This window comes from Podarcis melisellensis (assembly GCF_964234715.1).
Source record: "Podarcis melisellensis genome assembly, chromosome: 6".
Taxonomy (NCBI): Eukaryota; Metazoa; Chordata; class Lepidosauria; order Squamata; family Lacertidae; genus Podarcis; species Podarcis melisellensis.
Window position 1 is genome coordinate 74,650,986 of NC_138538.1, and position 21,301 is coordinate 74,672,286.

The 21,301-nt window shown below is 40.2% G+C and overlaps 1 protein-coding gene across 5 annotated transcripts in view; it reads right to left on the reverse strand.

Moving 5' to 3' along the window:
- Positions 1-21,301, reverse strand: part of SLC44A3 (solute carrier family 44 member 3) — a 96,066-nt gene that overhangs the window by 15,366 nt on the left and 59,399 nt on the right. For 3 of the 5 annotated variants that reach the window (XM_081914196.1, XM_081914197.1, XM_081914195.1), the window contains 9 exons: positions 15,426-15,533; positions 14,690-14,832; positions 13,424-13,560; positions 9,024-9,117; positions 8,335-8,504; positions 6,874-6,963; positions 6,081-6,205; positions 4,491-4,677; positions 1,368-1,533 (listed from right to left, as the gene is read on the reverse strand). In XM_081914196.1, the coding sequence (XP_081770322.1) occupies positions 1,368-1,533; positions 4,491-4,677; positions 6,081-6,205; positions 6,874-6,963; positions 8,335-8,504; positions 9,024-9,117; positions 13,424-13,560; positions 14,690-14,832; positions 15,426-15,488 (1,175 nt within the window). In that variant the 5' untranslated portion in view covers positions 15,489-15,533. Of the gene's footprint in view, positions 1-1,367; positions 1,534-4,490; positions 4,678-6,080; positions 6,206-6,873; positions 6,964-8,334; positions 8,505-9,023; positions 9,118-13,423; positions 13,561-14,689; positions 14,833-15,425; positions 15,534-17,684; positions 17,885-17,983; positions 18,463-21,301 lie in introns of those variants that run through there. The other 2 variants (XM_081914194.1, XM_081914198.1) reach the window with 2 other exon arrangements.

The window sequence follows — 21,301 nt, forward strand, 5'->3', positions numbered from 1 at the left end:
TTTGTATAGAATGACACAAATTGCAAAAATTTTGAAGGTTTTGAAGGTTGATTAACACCTTCACAAAAGGAGAGAGAAGTGGAAAATCAGCTTACAAATGATTGCCAATACATGAACTATTCTGGAATGACTGAATTCCGGCTATTAGACAGTCCATTCTGAGATAAAACAGAACAAATACTGCTTGAACTGCAGTTTTATTGGTGCTGGAGTCACGGGATATCCAGTTATGGCAGCCTGCTCACACAACAGCTAGTAGAAGCTTCGTTCAGCTGATTCCAATAGGTATCTTGCACTTATGAAATATATATAATAATAATAAGGGTTGTGCAACATGACAGTTAAGCTTGTGTGTTTCTGCTTGCACAACATCAGCTTTCTGACTCCTTGTGTGAATGTTATGTTAGATCTCATCCACTGGCTAAAGCTAAAACTCCCTTGGTACTTCTAGAACACACAGCAATGGCCGTATCCCTCACAGTTACTCTCATATATACGCAATTAAGAGACCCGTGGTGCACAGTTTGCTTACAAAGCATTTATGTATCACTTTAGAGAGTTCAACATGTTTCACACACATTATCTCAGTAATCCTTACAACAAGCCAGCAAAGTAGTTCAGTTTCATTAGTCCACATCAAGGCTGAGAGATAGTAGCCTTCATAAAATAAAATACTACCCTGGTTGGACAGAGCACTAAACAGTAGCTTAAACAATCTGCTTCAGTTTCCCACTAACTGTTGTTTGTCAAGCCACCCAAATCAGGAACTAAAGTTAGTTTGAACTATGATTTTACCTAATCAATTCAAGATCATGAACAATAGATTGAAGCTGGTTTGTTTAAGACAAACAACAGATAAAACTTACCATACAGTGAAAAATTACAGTTAAACGAAAACTGAAGCAAATACTTGTGATTTCCTCCACAGACACACTGGAGAAGATGAGTGCATGAGCCCGAATACCACTCACATAGCACTAAGCTATGGTTGTGTATTATGTTCAAATGCAGCCACTAAGTTCATACCGTAGTGTCATTGGAAGTAAGAAGTGCTTAGTTCACAGTTCTTTCTAGTTCACATTTGAAATAAAAAGTGCTTAGTTTACAGTCTGTTAACTAAGCTGCAGTGGCTCTTGTTGCAGTTCATCTCTAACAATGTCAGAATAACCAACTTTGCATTCCAATACATATCTACTCAAAGTAATTTCTGAGTTTACTACCAGGCAAATAAGTGAGTGTAGGACTGTAGCCTTAGCTTTCAAAGTCCAACCATCCGTGGCTTTTTAAGAAAACAATTTATTTCACAACAGATGAAAATAAAGACTAATAAATAAAACTCCTGGCAAGAAGATAAATGCCGCACATACCGGTTGAAGAAGTAAGAAACCACTGCTCCAGCCACAGTCATCTGCTGACATGCTAGAATGAATTCACTTGTCCAGATAAGCCCAACTAAGTGGTACCACCACATGTATCGAATGCCAAACCGAATATTGTATTCCACTTGACCTCTTGAAACAACTTGGGCATTGCCTGCAAATCCAAGACACACAAAAAATGTAATGACTCGACAAACAAATTTTTTTTTTTTGAAATGGTGACATTAATCTAATGTACTTTTCCTTAGTTCAACTATTCTAACCATGATTTTTTTATATATACAGTGGTACCTCTGGTTACATACTTAATTCGTTCCGGAGGTCGGTTCTTAACCTGAAACTGTTCTTATTCTGAAGACCACTTTAGCTAATGGGGCCTCCTGCTGCCGCCACCACTGCGTGATTTCTGTTCTCATCCTGAAGCAAAGTTCTTAACCCGAGGTACTATTTCTGGGTCGGCGGAGTCTGTAACCTGAAGCGTATGTAACCTGAAGTGTATGTAACCCGAGGTACCACTGTATATAATATTCAGCTGATTTGTTGTTAAATGGGTTTTTAAGAATTATAAATATATACAGTGGTACCTTGGGTTACATACGCTTCAGGTTACATACGCTTCAGGTTACAGACTCTGCTAACCCAGAAATAGTGCTTCAGGTTAAGAACTTTGCTTCAGGATGAGAACAGAAATCGTGCTCCGGAGGTGCGGCGGCAGCAGGAGGCCCCATTAGCTAAAGTGGTGCTTCAGGTTAAGAACAGTTTAAGGTTAAGAACAGACCTCCAGAACAAATTAAGTACTTAACCCGAGGTACCACTGTAAACCTTGGTGGACTGGCCCAACTGAGAGCAATGGGAAGATGAATGACTTCGGGCTGTTGTTGCCACATTGGAGCACCTGAAGAGGGCTAATGAATCAGTTACACATTATTCTCCAGAACCTTTTCTTATTAGCACATATTTGCAAACAATAGTTACAAACCACAATGTGCAGAGGGTGGGATTCACCCAGCAACCCCCATCAGAAGAAACCCTGTGCAAAGACTTTGTTTGTGCAACAGGGCTCCCCTCTCCCTCCCCACATCCCGTTTGTTCCCTGAAATTGGCTTGGGAAAGTGGTCAGGAGAATCCCCAGAACAGAATGCAGGAGAGAACTGTGGGATCATTCCTTCTGGCAAGGTGAAATGCTTGCGCAGATGGAATGTTTGTCACAGCACGACTTGCATTCCACTCAGAATGTTGTACTTTTGATAGCCTTCTGTAAATATTTGCTAATGATTTAGTTTATTGCATGGAAATGATAGGCCTGGCATTCAACGTTACAATGCTGTTCAAACCTGTCAGGACTCTTTATAAGTAGAAGGTTGTGCCAACATTTATTTTATTTAAGGCCTTCCACTCTTCAAGGAAGCCTGAAAGTGGTCATCTGGACTAGAAAAGCAGGGTGAAGAAATCTTCTGGTAAAGGGCAGACAGTGCTAGGCAGGAAGGTGGACTCATTTTGGAATGTGACACAATTAAAACACTCAACATTAATGGGCAGGGATATACCAGCAATTTAACACTATCTCGTGCCAACGCATGTTTGCAGATGGAGTAGGGGAATATATTGACACCTGATACAGCACAATGAGTACTTAATGGAAATATTTGCTGAGTGAGGAGCAATTCTGAGACTCGACTCTGTGACCTTGTCCAGGAATGCTGTTCTATGTGCAGACTTTTAAAACACACAGATGTCAACGGAATTAGTTTTGCAGCAATTACATCAAGCTAATGTTTTGCACTGCAGCAGCTTGAACAGGGCCGGATTAAATCTGATAACTGCTCGCTTGTCACTTAAAGGTGAAGGAAAACAAAAGTTGATCTTTCGGTAACAACTTGTACATACTTTCCAGAGTGGCAGCCATGTTAGTCTTTTGCAGCAGACACAATAAGGTGGCATAATAAATTGGTCAGTCTTGAAGGTGCCACAAGACTCTCTCTTGTTTTTACAAAGCAGATTGTATCTTGCGTGTTAAAATTGTACAGATATTAACAGATACAAACTGACAGCTAGAACAACGGGCACCCTTTTCGACACTCCACAGAAAAGGAAATGATGCCTCTAGCATCTTGCCTATCCGATTTGACACTTATATTGGCCTCATTTGCAGGTCCCAGTAAGTCAACCTTACTCCCACAACCTTGGGCAGACCTCAGGGATAGCGAGGAAAGAACTGACACAGAAGCCCAGGTTCGGATGACATGCTAAACCAAACCTTGAATTTAGCTCAGCATGGCCAGCGAACAATAAATATATTGAAGGTATGAAGTGGCTGCAAGCTAGAAGCCTTCATGTTTGTGTGGTCCCAGTAAGCCATAGCCTGACTTGCTGCAAGACGCAAATCAGGCTACTGTGCTGTAATCTTTCTCATTACTTTACGTGCCATCTGCACACATTTTATTCTCTCCACATTTTTTCTACAGCAGAAGCAAAATATTTCTTTAGCAGGTGTGGTGCATTAAATCAAACCATTGTACATTTATTGTACTGTGCTGTTTCAACAATACGCTACAACATGGATTTATCAACTTTGCCTTTTTAACTCAAGGTCACAACTGCCCAAGCCTCCTTTAAATATGTCTAAGAGAAACTAAAGGCAGTTTTGGCAAGAAATGCTGACCTTTATAATGGTGCCAAGAGCAGCAAATCAAAACAGGAAATAAAACCGCATGGCCCAGAACATGCTTTAAGAAGAGTTGGATAAATTCTAGTTGATACCTAAAATGGTTGTATGATACACATCAGCACCTTTGTGGCAACTATATCCAACATACATTCTTAAAACAGAGCCAAGCAGGTACAGCATTTGTAGCAGAAAACAAGGCTGTTTTACAAAGTCAACACAAACCAAATATTATTTTTAGGATCTAACGTGATTGGATTCTATATCCTCAGTAATGTGCCAGACGACTTACCTTTTACTTATCAGGAACTATGATTAAAATACAAAAAAATTAAAAACACACTTATACATTCACATTCATGTGTATATTTCATCATCAAAAAGTGTATATTTAACAGAAAATACTTGATATAGCCTAGTATCACAGGGGGAAAAAGTCTACTAACCTGCAGTTCCTAAGCTAAGTAACACAGCCACCCAGTACACCCAGAAGAAAAGAAGTATTGTAAACGTCCAAAGAGGCTGGCAGAACAAAGAAGGGACGTTGCCAATAATTTTATTGGCAACATGAAAGAGCTGTATAGTTTGGTGAATTCTCTTTCTTAATATCAGTATCAGGAGAATGAGAATAACCTACAAAAAAGGAAAAATAATACGTTAAAATTTTTCAGTTAACAAATTAACAACATTTGGGATGGAGAAATATTAAGATTTTAAGATCATTCAATCTTGGTTCAGGAACTTTTTTCTAGTTCCTACAGAACAACCCTAGCAGAAGCAGAGATATAAAATAAAAGAGGCCTGTCAGATCTATGGGTAAAAAATAATACTACTGGAACACAAAATTGCACCTTGTTGCAGAACCGTTTCTTGTACAGCAAAAGGTTCCGCTTTTAACAGTGTACCGCAAAAAAAAAGTTTTGCAAAGGTACACTCAAAACTACAGAACAAGCTTCTTCTCCTAGCATGCCACCTTGTGCCAGCAACAGGGTATGCCAGCGTGTGAGATTCTCACATGTTTTTACAGGCTCTTGAGACCCCCAAATCCACACTGATCTAATTTGAAGATGTCTCACAAATGCCTAATACACAGTGCTACAATTCATCTATGCAGCAGCTCTATACTTTTTCCTCTCTACTACAACAAAACATGAATATAAGCATAGCAAATGGTGATCTTTAATTCTACTGTAATACTATCAACAATATATAAACATACCAAACTACTGAATTCTGAAAATCATAAACTAGAATTTGCAAATGGCTCCATTAATTGTGGCATGGGTCATTTCACATTCAACACTAGGCCATATAATATGGCTGAGTTGAGTCTAGAACAAGCTAGTTGCATGCAGGTCCGATTGAAATAATTACTTATTTCTGCCAAGCATTTTTTTCTGGCCCCATTGACTGACCAGCAGCAAAAAGTGGAAAAAATAAAGTACTGGGGTAGGCAGCCAAGCACCCTGATGGGGATGCAAATCACACCTTCTCCAGTCATCAGATGGATCATTTGGTGTGTGGAGAGAGAGTGATAACCACAATCCTTGCCTGATCTGCATAAATCAGCTGGGGCAGGGGGCTATGTGCCTCCACATGTCTGCAGGTGTGAAATGCAAGAATGCGTACATAAGCATGTGCGGCCCACTACTCCCAGTCTTCACTGTTTGAGTGGCGGTTGGAGAAGAAAGTTTTTCAGGGGTCTCTAGTGCAGGCACAGGCAAACTCAGCCCTCCAGCTCCCATCATCCCTAGCTAACAGGACCAGTGGTCAGGGATGATGGGAATTGTAGTCCCAAAACATCTGAAGGGCCAAGTTTGCCTATGCCTGCTCTAGTGGCTTGTGCAGGCCAATGAAGTTGTTGATTTCTGTCTACAACAGTGCAGATGGAGACATGAGGTGCTTTTGGCAAACAAAAATGTTAAATTACCTGTAGCGTTCCAGTTGTTTATCATATACATCTGAGGTAGCCCCACCTTATCGCATGCTAACAAATTTCCCACAAAATGCTAATGACTATGCGATAAGTGTCTTACCGTAATGATTGCAGATAAAATAGCAAATCCAAACAATAATTTCATGTTTTCCTTTTCTGTTTCCAATTCTATGCTGGGCTCATTGGTGTAATTATAATACAGCCACCACATGATTCCTGAAACAACTAGAACAAATAAAGGAATACAGGCATTATTTATTTCATCTGAAAGACACGAACTACCTAGGTATACTTGCCTTATCTGCAGCACCCATGAAACTGAAAAATCAGACTGGCATCAAATGGTGGACTTAAAAATATATAATTATACTCGCAAGCTTGAAATAAAGTGTTGATGTATGGGCCTTTGATTTTAAACTCTTGCTGATTCAAAGTTATGTAACAGAATGTCCTGGATAGTTAACGGGTATGTACCATGGAAGCACGTCAAAGTGCAAGTAGATAAATAGATACTGCTCTGGCGGGAAGGTAAATGGCATTTCCGTGTGCTGCTCTGGTTCGCCAGAAGCGGCTTAGTCATGCTGGCCACATGACCCGGAAGCTGTACACTGGCTCCCTCGGCCAATAAAGCGAAATGAGCGCCACAACCCCAGAGTCGTTTGCGACTGGACTTAACTGTCAGGGGTCCTTTACTTTTACCACGGACAACCAATTGGGAAACAGTGTTCTAGAGGGTCCCTGAAATTTGAGGGCACTTTTGAAGAGGAGGCATTTAAGGAGGGAAATTAAGAGCCCTCCCCATGCATGTGAAACTGCACATGGTAATTTGAATCCTAGCAGATAGATATAGATGCACACAAAAATATGAAAATACTCAAAGGATTAATACTCACATAATAATCCAAAGATAAGTAGTGTAAGAAAAATATGGATCACAAGCACACTGATGAATCTGAAGGCTAACATGATTATTATAGAGAATGCTGCAAGTGGAGAGAAAAAAGTTACTATAGTTGACTTGTTAATCAAGCTGACTACTAACGCAATCCTATGCATTTGTACTCAGAATTAAGCCCCACTGAGTTTAACCAGCCTTAATCCAGTTAAGTATGTACAGGCAGTGACCATTTTGCGCATGACCAAATTGACGCACGACCGCCAGCACGCATGCTGTTTTGGGCCCTGGAGTGGGGCAGGAAGGGGAAGTGGAACAGGCTTACACACGGAATGACCCAGAACACAACCCAAGTGCAAACGGGGAGTTGTTTGTACAGGATTGCAGCCTAAATGGTTTACATGGGAATTTTAGATGTGACTAGAGATTTTCACAGCGCTCCTGCCGATATCACTGCCAAACTATCAATAAACCCATATGAATTTAAGCAGCCTTACTGTGTGCATGATTGCAGCCTTTGATTTTAATAATTTTGACAGCTCTTGTAGCCCTGCTTTCTATGTTTGTTGATGCCATACAGAATTGGCGTTCTGGCTGCTTCAATGCCCCATCCAAATCAGTGCCACATTACTATGTGCAACATTCATTCTTGGTTGATCGTGCTAGAAATCCACAATCAGCCTTCTGTTCTTCACAAGCTGCTCATTCATACTGAGGCAGTCTGCTTAATGCTTTTTAGATATTAAGCAAAATACTGTCCTATATAATTCCCACATCTTTTTTATTAATCGCTCACAATAGTACCAGAGGGTTATAAGTATGAAGGATTAATAATGTACATTGAATTTATTGACTGCCAAATTCTGAAAAAGCAATAAAGAGTAAATTCTGAAAGAACTGCTTTAGGAGAGCAACTTTATGTCTTTTCTGTATTGCAATAATCATTTAAAATAAAAACTCAAATGCCTCTTGCAATCCACTGAGTCATATTAATTCCACACAAGACAGAGGGTAGCATCCATGTTGTTCCCGCAGATTTCTAGGTGTGAAAGTGCACAACTCCTTCCTCTCCTCTACTTTGCAACCCTTCTACATCCCCAACATCTGCTCCAGAAGGTTGGGAAACAGCTAGATTAGATTTGGTGGACATGCAAGAGCCTAGTGTGTAGGATAGGAAGGGGAAGTCCTAGTGTACAAGTGGAGATGTGTTGCTTAATCAGGCAGACATCACTGGATTCTATAACTAAACCCAATATTAGAGAATATTCTTCCACAGAGGTCTTCAAGAAATTTCACCTCTTATCGCAGTTAACTCTTACCTGACCAACAAGTACATGCAATATAGTGCAAAATACTAAATAAGACTCAGTAACTTCAACTACAATTATAATAAATGCAGTTCACTTCTTAAATGAAATGCTGCAATGATATTATATATATAATAAAGCTATTGGCTTACCTAGTGCAAGGAAGCACAATCCTATGACTGTATCTCTTCCTGCCATAATCCCACCCAGAATCCGATGAAAAATATCCACTTCATTAACCACATTTATCAGCACAGAAGCAAACTGGGAATAGCACTTAGCATTTCGTGGAACACATCGATTAAACAATGGGAAAGACACACTAGAAGGTTAAAACAGACAGACAAGACATTGGGCTTAGCATTTCAAACACAGTGTTAAATTTAGGGAGGAAGGGGAACCATGTACTCATCGAACCTACAATATACCCTGTGGCAATGTATTGCCAAAGAGAAGTCTTTTAACTTCTGGCATTATAGAGGTTTCTGCATGCGTGGATTAGACTACTTGGGGACGTTTAGATCTGGAGTATCTTCTAAATTTCATATTTCTTTATTAAATTGATTAATGAGATATAATTATATATATGGGGAGAGAATAGGAAAAACCCTTCCTCACAAAAGACTAAGGTGACTGGGGCTAGAGTCCTATGCCGTCTCTGAGTGCACCTCTTTACTTTGAGTGAATTACTGAGTAAAGAAGCAGGCAGAAATTAGAAACAATATTCAAACTGCAGTATCTTCCCCCAAGATTTGAAACTCAGAAATTAATAAACAAGTAGTTGATTGCTTTGAATGAAAAACTAGCATTTAGGCAAAATATTATTCATGTTATTCCTTACCTTGGCGGAACTGGTAAGGCAGGACAAAGCTCAGCAGTTTTGAAACTATATGTACAACTGGTAACATTCAAATTGTAAACACAGAGGCAAGAACCTACAGAGAACAAACCCACATAAAAAGACATTCTGGTTATCATTTAAAGAAACTAGAAAGGATGTGAATGCAACTTAGCTTTATTTAGAAAATTTATAGCCCACCTTCCACTACAACACACAGTATAACAAAGCAAGAACTTTACAATGAAAATAAGATACAATAAAAAAATTAAACAATTAGTAGAAGAAGAAAACAGCAACCACTAAAGCAAAATAGGCATGTTACTAAAATTTTGTCTAATTAAATATGTCTTTAAAGCCTACTTACAAAGACCAAGGATCTGAATCTCACAAATTTCAGTAAGCAATTGGTTGTATAACGCAGGGCCACTACCAAAAAAGCTTTCTCCACTAACCTAAATGTGTTGGATTGCTAATCACAATCAAATAAATATGGGAGGGGATGCTATGTTAAGCATCTTGGACCCAAACTCTAAAGGATTTTAAAGGTGGGCTGTAGTCCTTTGAATTTAGCCTTGAAACAAGCTGTGAACTGATGGATCTCACAGGCAATTAGTGTTATATGCTTCTTGTGGCTAACACCCAAAATCAATCTAGCAGCTGAGTTTTGCATCAGCTGCAGCTTTTGAGCAATCTTCAACAGTAGTCCCAGATAGAGCACACAGTGGCAGTCTGACCAGGAGATTCTTGGGGTAAACACCAGTTAAAATACATATTTGCTATATGTAAGTCACCTCTGGAATGTTTTGTGGGACCTAACAGACAATCTAAATCTCATTATTTCATCATTCTAAATGTATTCTGTTAATATAATAGATTTATTTCTAAGAGTTACTTCTACTATCACATTCTAAAACATGTATTTAGTCAACCACACATTTAAAGTTTGCAGGATGGATATACTCAGATCCACAAAAGTAATCAGGACATTATGAAGCCATATGTTAGGCACCTTTCCCCCCTCAATTTCTTATTCAAAACCTTAAGATCCATACTAAGGTACTTTGAGAATCATGCTGGAATGTATTCAACATAGAGCTTAGGTGAACATTCCATCAGTGCAATGATTTCTCCTTGCACAATGAAACATTTATCCCACTCCTCCCTCCATGCACCCCTAAATCTATTCTGGGAGTCTCCCCAACCCTCTGGAGCAGAGGAGAGAAGGTAATTCCATTGTGCTACAATACTGTAGCATAATTTGTTCTGAGCTTAAAATCTGTCAAAGTACTGATAGGCACAGACAATGTGTTGTTGTTGTTTAGTCGTTTAGTCGTGTCCGACTCTTCGTGACCCCATGGACCAGAGCACGCCAGGCACTCCAGTCTTCCACTGCCTCCCGCAGTTTGGTCAGACTCATGTTTGTAGCTTCGAGAACACTGTCCAACCATCTCGTCCTCTGTCGTACCCTTCTCCTTGTTCCCTCCATCTTTCCCCACATCAGGGTCTTTTCCAGGGAGTCTTCTCTTCTCATGAGGTGCCCAAAGTATTGGAGCCTCAGCTTCATGATCTGTCCTTCCAGTGAGCTAACATTCTCCATGTTTACATTGTCCTTACAGAAAATGTAAACATGAGAATTTAAATATGGGAAATGCTTTGCAGCCAGGTTTTAAAAATCATTAATGTCCTATATATGATCGCACCATTATCACTACTATCTGTACATGGGATATGAGCCTCAGCAGGGAATGTTGCAGCATTTCTTAGGTAAATTGGAACATTTTAAAATTGGAACTGCTGTAAATTGCTACTAATGCAATATATTCATCACAAAAATGTGAGTGCTAACATTATTTTAGCTTACTAAGACACTGGGTTTTTTAAAGAACTAAACTAAAATTATTAGAATGAGACCAAAAACACTAGTTGTTTAACTTCATAAAAAAACCCAAAAACAAAACAAAAAAAGGGGGAAGAATTGAATTATCTTCAATCCCTTTGCTGGCAAAAATGCTGTGTTATAACAAAACTGTCATGCAAAGAATGCCTGGATTCTATTTTATCAGTATTCAGAATTGTCAAAATACTAAAATCAGGCTTCCTGACAATTTGAACCAATGTAGGGGAGTAGAAAAAATGCGGAAGAGAAAATATTGAAAATGGTTTTGCACCCCTTCTTTCTTTGTATTTGCTTTAATATAAACTAATCAGGCATACTGAGATCAATTTAGCCAACTACACAGGATGTTGGTCAATTTCTGGGCAAAATTCAAAGTGCTGGTGCTTATCTTTAAATTCCTAAGTAGCCTGGGACTCAGGTGTCTAAAGAACCACCTACTCCAATCACACAATGACCTCCCTAAAAGATAGAAGCACCTTCAAAGTCTCTCCTTCAAATCCCTCTACCTTTCAAAGTTAGGGGTGCAATGGTTTAAGAGGAGGCCTTTTCAGTTGTGGCACCCTCAAAGTGAAGAGCTTTCCTCATAGAGGTAGCGCATTCTGCCCATCACCTGACAAGAAACTTGATGTCTTTTCAGCACCAGGTGAAGTCCTTTGTACTTGCCCAGGCTTTCAAGCATATTATCTCAGTAGTTTTAGCTCATGGTTTTAATAGCTGTTAACGCTTCTGCTGCTTTGACTGTTTTTCTGTTTAATGTTTATGTACAGTGGTACCTCAGGTTAAGAACTGAATTCGTTCTGGAGGTCCGTTCTTAACTTGAAACTGTTCTTAACCTGAGGTACCACTTTAGCTAATGGGACCTCCCGCTGCCGCCACACCACCACCACGTGATTTCTGTTCTCATTCTGAAGCAAAGTTCTTAACCCGAGGTACTATTTCTGAGTTAGCGGAGTCTGTAACCTGAAGTGTCTGTAACCCAAGGTACCACTGTATTGTATTTTGTATCTGGTTAACTATTTTTTTGTTAGCAGCCCTGGGAGTATTTTTAAACTGTTTATATAAGTCTGTAAATAAATATCATTATATAGTTCTTAAGGTACATACAAAACATGGGAGGAATATTATCTAAAAACTGAAGGTTTCCACTGCTGTTGGTGCTACTACTATTACAACAACTGCTATTATTCAACATTTATTCAGTGAAATACTGTCGGGGCTGGGGAATATCATAGGCACAAAGATACAAGTCATATAAATGGGATAAAGTAGTACAAACAAACAGCGAATTGCTGCCCTTTAAAGAGGACAAAGGAGAAATAACCACAGCACAACCAAAGGATATTTGGAGAGGGATGCATTAGAGATAAAGAGCAGACTATAGTTCAGTGCTGGAGCAAATGCTTTGCATGCAGAAGGTTCCCCATTCAAATTCCTGGTATTTCTAGTTAACAGAATAACGCTGCAATTAAAAAAACAACCCTTCAGCCAGGTTCAGGGGCCTTCCTGATAGTTCCACCACCCTTATAAGTGTGATGAGGGGGTGGCCTGGGAGAGAGCATTCTCTGTGGCAGCTCTACACTGTGGAATTTCCTCCCCAAAGAGGTGTGTCCAACATCTTTATTGCATTGTTTTCATCAAATGCTAAAGATTCACCTCTTTCCCTTGGCCTTTGGCAGTTGATATATATATTTTTAAGACCTACCCTATTCTTGTCACTGTAATTTGTTTTTAAATGTTTTTAATGCACCTTTTTTAATTGTTGTGACTAGTCTTGAGACCTTATGGTAAAGGGTAGGTAATAATAATAATAATAATAATAATAATAATAATAATAATGGTGTGACAAAATACAAAAAAGACCCCCAAAACCTAAGCATGTAGTTCTGCATGCCAGAGACCTTTGCACATGTTTCTTCTCCAAATTGCTTTTGAAACTGAGAGGAGTTTTGAAAGCAGACAGTGCAATTGCATACAGGGGGTTGTCGTTCCAGGGAAATGAATAAGAAAATTCCATTTGACAACCTTAAGCCTTTGGTGCGTCTAAAGTAGCTTCTTGGAGCTTGGCCATTGTATTTTTTATGTTATTTTAAATGTGTGTTTGCCTTTTTGAATCTGTAGTGTACTATTGTTTTTAGCATTTATATAGAAGTGGAATGCTCTTTTTTCCAGTGTATATACATTAGGAAAGGGGAGCAAAAAATAAGTGTGCACTAGTTTAAGTGGTTGAACAAATTAACAGTGCAATTCTACACATATCTACTTTAAAGTAAACCCCATTCAGTTAAATAGGACTTTCTCCTATGTAAGCATGTATATGATTGCAACTTTAAAACATGACTACACAACTATAATCAAGCTGATGGCAAACATGCATTTCAACCACATGTCTATTTAACATTGTCCCTTTCATATGTATGTCATGTCATGTCAAGTCAATTTTAATTTTTTAACTGATTAGGTTATTACAAAAGAAAGAAAGACTATAAAGAACTTTACCACATACCGTTATTCTTTGCAAAAAATTGAATTTCTTCCAAGGAAGAAAGCTGTTCCTGCGGACAACTCGATACACACAATGCAGTTGAATTAATTTTGAGATTTTTTATTTCCAAATCACATGAATTCAAAAAGAAAACAAATCTAGGAGAGAACAAGAAAACTTCGCATTAACAAACAACTAAATTTTCACCTTGCCTCTCCAACAACCTGTTTTTCCTATACAAAACAATTTTTAAATTTACAAGCACATAAAAGTGATTTTTTGGTGAACTATTTTGAGGGGTTTTTAAAACAATCAAACAGCATATAAATTTTACGAAATATAAATAAATATTTTTTCCCTGAACACAATACAGTTTTATTGCAGTAAAAATATAAGGTCAAGTCTACTGCTGATCCAGTAGGGAGTAATATTTACACCCTAGAACAGCCTTTTTACACCCAAGGAACATGTTCTCTCTCATCTGGGAGCGATGGGCATGGCCAGAGGCAACTGTGGGCAAAGCCACACAAAAGCAACAAACATCCCTCCATCCAGGCAAACAATAGGTGTTATCATAGTTCAATGACATATTTCAACAAGATAAAAGCACTCTGGTAACTTTGGAGCAGTGTGGATGAGAGTTGTGTCCCTGGATGTGGCTTGAATAAGGGCATTTCTTACTTAGAGAGGCCAAAGGTCAAGACAGAAGTACCAGGAAGGCCACGTTCAGTCTCTAGGCTTCAGGTTCCCAATATTTGTCCTAGGGGATTTCAGTGATTTGGGAGCGAGGAATCCTTTTTTTAAAATATAATTTGAGATTTTAAAATTATTGAGGTTCTACATTTCTGAGGTTTCATTTTTATTTTAAATGTCATATATTGCATCTTTTATTGTTGTAAGCCACTCTGAGACCTACATGGCGAAAAGCAGGATGTAAATAATTAATAAATTTGTAAACAGCTAAAATATATAGGATATCTCAACCTTATTGAAGTCAATATATTGGCATTTACAATTATTACTTTAGGCATCGTTTATGTATTCCTGACTGATTACATTTTACTATTATTATTATTATTATGACTACTATTTATTCAGTTTTTATACTGCCCTTAATCCAAGGCATAAGATCCTAACATAAAAATACGAAACAAGAACACAAAATACATAACAAAAAACAAGAATGAAAAACAAACACATTTAAAAGGAAATAGAATGTTAATCAGCCAAAGGCCTTGCTATAGCTTTTGATAACACTGCAGCCTTTTGAAATAAGAACATGCTCACTTTTTATCCGTCATATCTTGTCCCGACAATGGTGCACCGACCACAGGAGTGTTCTTCCGACCACATATGTTTCCATAGCTGTCATATCCAAACACAAGTCTTTCTGCAGCTCCAGCTGTTATAGCGTAGCCAGTTATAAACATCTATGAGAATACATATGAAATCTGTCACACTGTTATGGAATCCAAAGCAGGCCTCTTTTCTCCATAAGAGTTGCTGTTATCTGCCAAGAACTCCTTCTTTCCACAACAGCAAGGAGGTTAACTCCACAGAACTCAGCCTGAGCTTTGCATAAATAATAACAGTGGTTCCCTGGGACACATCTTAGCACTTATTCCCATCAGCTCAACACTTAATATCTATGCATATGTGTGAAAACTGAAAAGCCCAGGATACTACCTGATTGGTTTCCCATTGCCTGTCAACAACCCTCTCCCTGCCTCCTCACAACAGAAAAACAAGTAGTTTGGATAGGTCTTTTTCTTTCATAAAATCAGAATCATAGAATTGTAGTTGGAAGGGGCTCTAAGGATCATCTAGTCCAACACCCTGCAATGCCGGAATATGCAGCTGACCCATCTTTGTTGTGCCTTTGCTTGCATATTTAAGTTACTGAATATGGGGGTGAACAGGGAGAGGAGAGGGAGGGTAAGTTCCATTGTGTAGCCAAAAGTTGTGTTAGCAGAACTGTTTCATTGGATACCACCCATTTCGTCAGGAATACTATGGTACTTACCAAACCTGACCAAAAGAGAAAGAATATCATCAACCAAATGGGGTCTGTGCATTTCCTATACATCAACGGTCTCCACTTTCTTGGTTCAGGTAACCCATCTTCAGAAACCTGGAATTTTAAATATATATAATGATGCAATATATAATGGATATACAGTATGACTGTCTTACATGGGGGTCATGTTCCGGGGATGGCACATATATGCAAAAATGTATATATCTGACCCACCCCTTTGGAAAAGGGCCCCTGTGTGAGTGTTCTTACCTTTTTTGAGCCATATGCCAAGCTGGCATTGTCCAAGCAAGGCAGAGAGCTTTTAAATGAGATCTTGTGACAGCATTCCATGCTGGAAAAGCCCTGCACAAAAAGAGCTTTTAAGCTCTCCACCTTCCGTGCATTTAGTGAAACCACACAATGCATATTTAGATGTGATTATGCTGCATAAAAAATTAGAGAACATAAGAAGAGCCTGCTGGATCAGTCCAAAGGCCCAACTAGTCCAGCACCCTGTTCTCACAGTGGCCAGCCAAATGCCCATGGGAAACCGGCAATCTGGATTCAAACACAAGAGTACTCTCCCGTCCTGTAGTTTCTAGCAACTGGAATTCCACCAACTGCGGAGGCAGAGCACAGAGAAGTTTATGTAGCCAACATGTCTTCTTGTGTGGTAATCTCTGCCACTGACTTTAATTTAGTCTCTGCATAATGTGCCAATCACCACTCTATTAAAAGCATGCATTGTCTCCAAGTAATGAAATACCTGGGAAAATTCTGATAGGTGTAGTAGTTAGCTGGTATAAATACCCAGAGACAAAAGGTGTGTTTATAAGGGCCATTCACTTCACAAATCCATTTCTCACAATTCATCCAGTGCCTGCCTTCAATCCATGGAAGTATCCTACCTCTCTGAAGATGTGGGGAAATATTACAGGTCACAAGGCCTAACAGGAGTAATGGCAGCACAAATTTTCTCTTTTAGTTTTCTCACTCTTGTATGCTATATAAAGGTAAAGGTAAAGGGATCCCTGACCATTAGGTACAGTCGTGACCAACTCTGGGGTTGAAGCGCTCATCTCACTTTATTAGCCAAGGGAGTCGGCGTACAGCTTCCGGTCATGTGTATACTGTATAAAGGTAAAGGTACCCCTGCCCGTACGGGCCAGTCTTGACAGACTCTGGGGTTGTGCGCCCATCTCACTTAAGAGGCCAGGGGCCAGCGCTGTCCGGAGACACTTCCGGGTCACATGGCCAGCGTGACAAAGCTGCATCTGGCGAGCCAGAGCCGCACACGGAAACGCCGTTTACCTTCCCGCTGGTAAGCGGTCCCTATTTATCTACTTGCACCCGGAGGTGCTTTCGAACTGCTAGGTTGGCAGGCGCTGGGACCGAGCAGCGGGAGCACACCCCGCCACAGGGATTCGAACCGCCGACCTTTCGATCGGCAAGTCCTAGGCACTGAGGCTTTAACCCACAGCGCCACCTGCGTCCCGTATACTGTATAGACATACCTAAATGGGAAACTGAACTTGTGTTGGCACAACATCTATTTCCACACTCTGGTTCTCAGCTCCTGTTCACTGGGCAATACTCAACAATGTAAACTATTGTATGGATATTATGTTTCTCTGAAACTTTATCTCACAGTACAGTTTAATGAACTTTATTTTTCCATTCTAGGCAAATACAAACACATTTACATTCACTTTAGTATGAAAACCCATGACTGCACAGAGGTGTGTAGTATTTCTCAGATGGGTGTGTTTACTCTATGATCTGATTACATGTCATGAAAACTTCGCTACCTGCATCAACATCATTTGCAGGCGGCATCTATCTTCCCCCATGTTTCCCGAATATATGATGCCGAACAAAAAAACAAAACAAAACACTCCAAAGATAGCTTCCTCTGGGACAGATAAAACTAGGGCTGATTTTGCTGGCACAGTATAAAAAAAACACAGCCAGCAGCTACGTGACATTTATTTATTTTGATTTACTTCCTTTCATTAGAGAATGCTTTCAGGGCAGATTTGCCATTTTTTTGCACTGCCAGATTCCAGACAGGAACACTACTGTATTGTGGAACCATTCTTGAGGGAGAACCGTCACAGAAGTTTGCCCAGATCAGAAATGCTCTGAACCTTTACCCCCTCGCGCTTTATTTCCTGTGGCGGCCCCTTAATATGTGCCGTTTGTGGTGACAAAAAGATAAGCGTGGAAGGAGGCCTCTTCACTCCGGGAGAGATAAAAGCAATGCACCTGTCGGCCTAGGAGGCGGCAGAGCCCATGAGAAACGCGCCGCCATGGGAGTCATGAGGAAGAAAAGTGAATTTCAAGTGGAAAGTTTTGGCGGGGTATCTCGGGGGCCTTTCGGAGCAGGCGGAGGTCGCCTGTGGAAACAGCCAAGAGGAGGAGCAGCGGCAGCCGAAACCGCCTTTTTCTCCCCTCAGGAGACTTCCCGCCACTGAGGTTGTTCAGCGCCGCCGCCGCCGCCTTCCCGCTCCCCCGACTCCCCTCAGGCTGAGCGCCCTGCCGGCTGCGAGTGGTGGCCCCCTTACCACGTATTCCCCGCTGTAGCACGCCATGCTGCTCTCCTTCCCGCCTCCGCCTTTTCCCCTCTAGGGCAGCAGCCGCGCTGGGCGGCTCCTCCGTCCTGCTCTGCCAGCCCCGGGAAGCCAGACTCGCGAAGGCAGGGCCGCCACGAAGCTGGGCGCGGATTGCTCGCTCTTAGCCACGACGAGTCAGCCACCCACCTTCTTACCTTCCCCGCCGTCGCCTCACCACCCGCCCTCCCGCAGCCCGGCGCCCTGAGGGCAAGCGCCGCCTTGTTTTAACTCCCCGACCCTCTTTTTCTTTTTTTTATTTGGCCGTGCCCAAGGCAGCTGGCGCTCCTTCGCCGTCCCCTAACCCTGCAGCCAACTCTCTTGAGGAGCTCCAGGTGGACTTAAAAGGCAACGTGAAACCGCCTGCGCGGGCGCACGGATGACCAGAACCACCCCAAGTTTCTAGGGTTATAAAATCAAGGCGCTAAAAGAGGGAAAGGGCAAATGATGCACTGCTGTGAAGAGCCAGGGCATAAGACTTCACTTTAGAATACATTTTGGAGTCCGTTTCTTCATGGGAACACGAAACGAAGCTGCCACCTTGCATCTTCAGAAAATGTTTTCTTTTTACAAGAACCGCCAGGGCGCAGCCTCCGACTCTCCGTAGCACTTTTTTATTTTCCCATTTGCTCACACGCTTCATAGTGCTTTGCTCAGATTCACACACCCCTTTTGGCTCTCGTCCCCAACAACTCTCAGAAGGCTCCGTTGCCTTCTAATTCTTACAGCATCAACTTGGCAAGCAGTTGCACAGGTTGGTAGCCGTCCTTCCCGTAGGGTTGCCGCCTTTGAACCTGGTCATTTATGGATGCTCAAAGCACTCACGGGCAGAGTGTGTTGAGGAGTGTCTTGTAGCTGTAATAATAATAATAATAATAATAATAATAATAATAATAATAATAATAATAATAATTATTATTATTATTATTATTTTATTATTATTTTCCTCAGGTGGGCACATACCCTTCATGCAATCAATTTATGGGTTTAGACCAGGAGAAAACAATGCACAAGAATGCCGAATAATCTTTAATTGTGCAACCTGAACCTGGCAGTATGTGATTGAATCCCAGCCAAACGGACATTCTGAAAGAATCTGAGGAACAATGTCCAAAACAGCATGCTGGGTAGCAGTTGCATTGAACAGAACACTACTAGCTGCTTTGTAATATATGCAATGTGTGCAAATTGTTACTTAACTACACGGAGAATTGTAGTGTAGTGCTATAAACAGAACAAGATAAGCAGGACAAATAAAATGCCAGTGAACAAAGGCGCGCGGGGGGGGGGGAGGGCGGGGGGCGGTTTCTACTTCCACAAGTTCACCAGGAACCTTTAGTGGAATATGTCAGCTGCTGCTGTCACTGAAGGTAATGATGATGGCACTGGGGACCCTTTTCCTGCTGGCAGAACCTGGTGAACTCGCATTTCTAGACCAAGGTGATGAATAAGGAAATGGAGGCTCTAGCCACCTGTGACTGTACAAGCTGCTTCTTCCAGAAGCTAAAAAGGAGAGGTGCAACAGAATGGTAGCCAAATATTGTAGTTGCTTTAATGTGTGCAGTATTTTATTCAGTTTGGCCTCCCTACACTGCCAAGTGATTGGATTCTATTCCATCTTAAGTATCTACAAGTTGTAAATATCTTGCAGTCTGGGGTAGATTAGAGTAAAAATATTTACATACCGTAGATCTGTCTCCTAGAAATTACCTCAATTAGCCAAACAATAAGAATTATTTTTCCCCCTGATTTCTCTCCACATTTGTACTAATATACCAAAATTAGTCACTGCCACTGAGCTAGCATGAGCCACCATTTCCAGACGTGGCACAGCATCACAACATAATGCAATTCCACAGTATACAGAAGGGAGCAGAGCAGAGGCAGTGCTCAAAAGTCCAGCTAGTATTTCACTTAAGGAGCAGCACAAACTTGTACATCTCGTTGATAGCAGTAACTTTCCATAACCAGATTGCAAATAACAGGCACCATAGCAAAACAGACTTCATACATTTGCCTCACACGAGTTGCTTCTGCAGCTATAATAGCACAAACCATTCTACAGATTTTAACACCCAGGTGATAATCTGTAAAATTTAAGATGAAATTAAAAGTTTGAAAATACAAAAGATTTGTAAGATAAAATATGTAAGGCACTTGGCCACAAACTGCTTTATTTGGTATGAATTACATTGTAGCAGCTGGGCACATCATGTAACATAAGATGCTAATCTCCTGTTCAATTTAAGCAGAAACCAAACCTTTGTAAATTAATACACTTTGCAAAGAAGTATTTAGGGGTAGCATTAAAATTAACCTTAGATTTCATGACTGAGAGTACATCCAGAAAAACATGCCTAAATTCTGTTGAAATGCACGTTCACCCACAGTTAAGCATTCAAGTCGCATTCATTTCAGCCTTCTCTAGTTTGCACCTAGAGAATATTTTCTGTGGCTGCAGATTTTGAGTTAATAATAAACCAAGTGAAATGAAGATGCAAAGGAACAAATCTTTCAAGCCAGGAAATATTATGGTCATATTATGATTTAACTCTCCTAAAAGATTGAAGGTTTCTAGATTATTTACTTTTCTGTATTCACAACCACAAAGTTGTGATTCATGATAGTATGTCAAGGACTTTTATTTGTAGCTCCCAATTAAGCAAAATATTGCCTGATACTGTATTTTAAAAGAAATATTTTAATATTTTAGCATGTTTTAGTAACACACATATAATACCTTCTTCCACCTGGTGGTGGTGCTCTAAGATGTTAAAGATAGAGTAGTTTCATTATCTGGACAAATAAAGATACAAGCTTTTTTATGTTGATGCTTTATGTTGATGCTTAATACAGTGCCGAAGCTCCAGCACAAAGATGGACATCCTTAACCTCATTGATTTTGATTTTTCTTGGATTGTGGCCATTTCCTTGAAACTGGATGCAATCCTACATACTTACCTAAAGTTAAAATTTAATGTTAGGTGGCAGGAGAATCATTATTCAATGTGTTTCACATTAGGAGATGTTTTATGCTGTAACTTAGTACTTTTGTGCTATAATAAAATTAGCTTCAAAGGTAGCACTTGACTGTAAATAAATGCCAGGGGAAAGAGAAATTTAACAACAACAACAACAACAACAACAATGTATGAAACACTAATTTAGTCCAACAAGAGACTTAACTTGTTCTGTGGGATCTGATAAGCTCCAGGAAAACACTTCTGAAGACTCTCTGATTCCAAACAATGCTTGTGTTAATTTTGTTTGTTT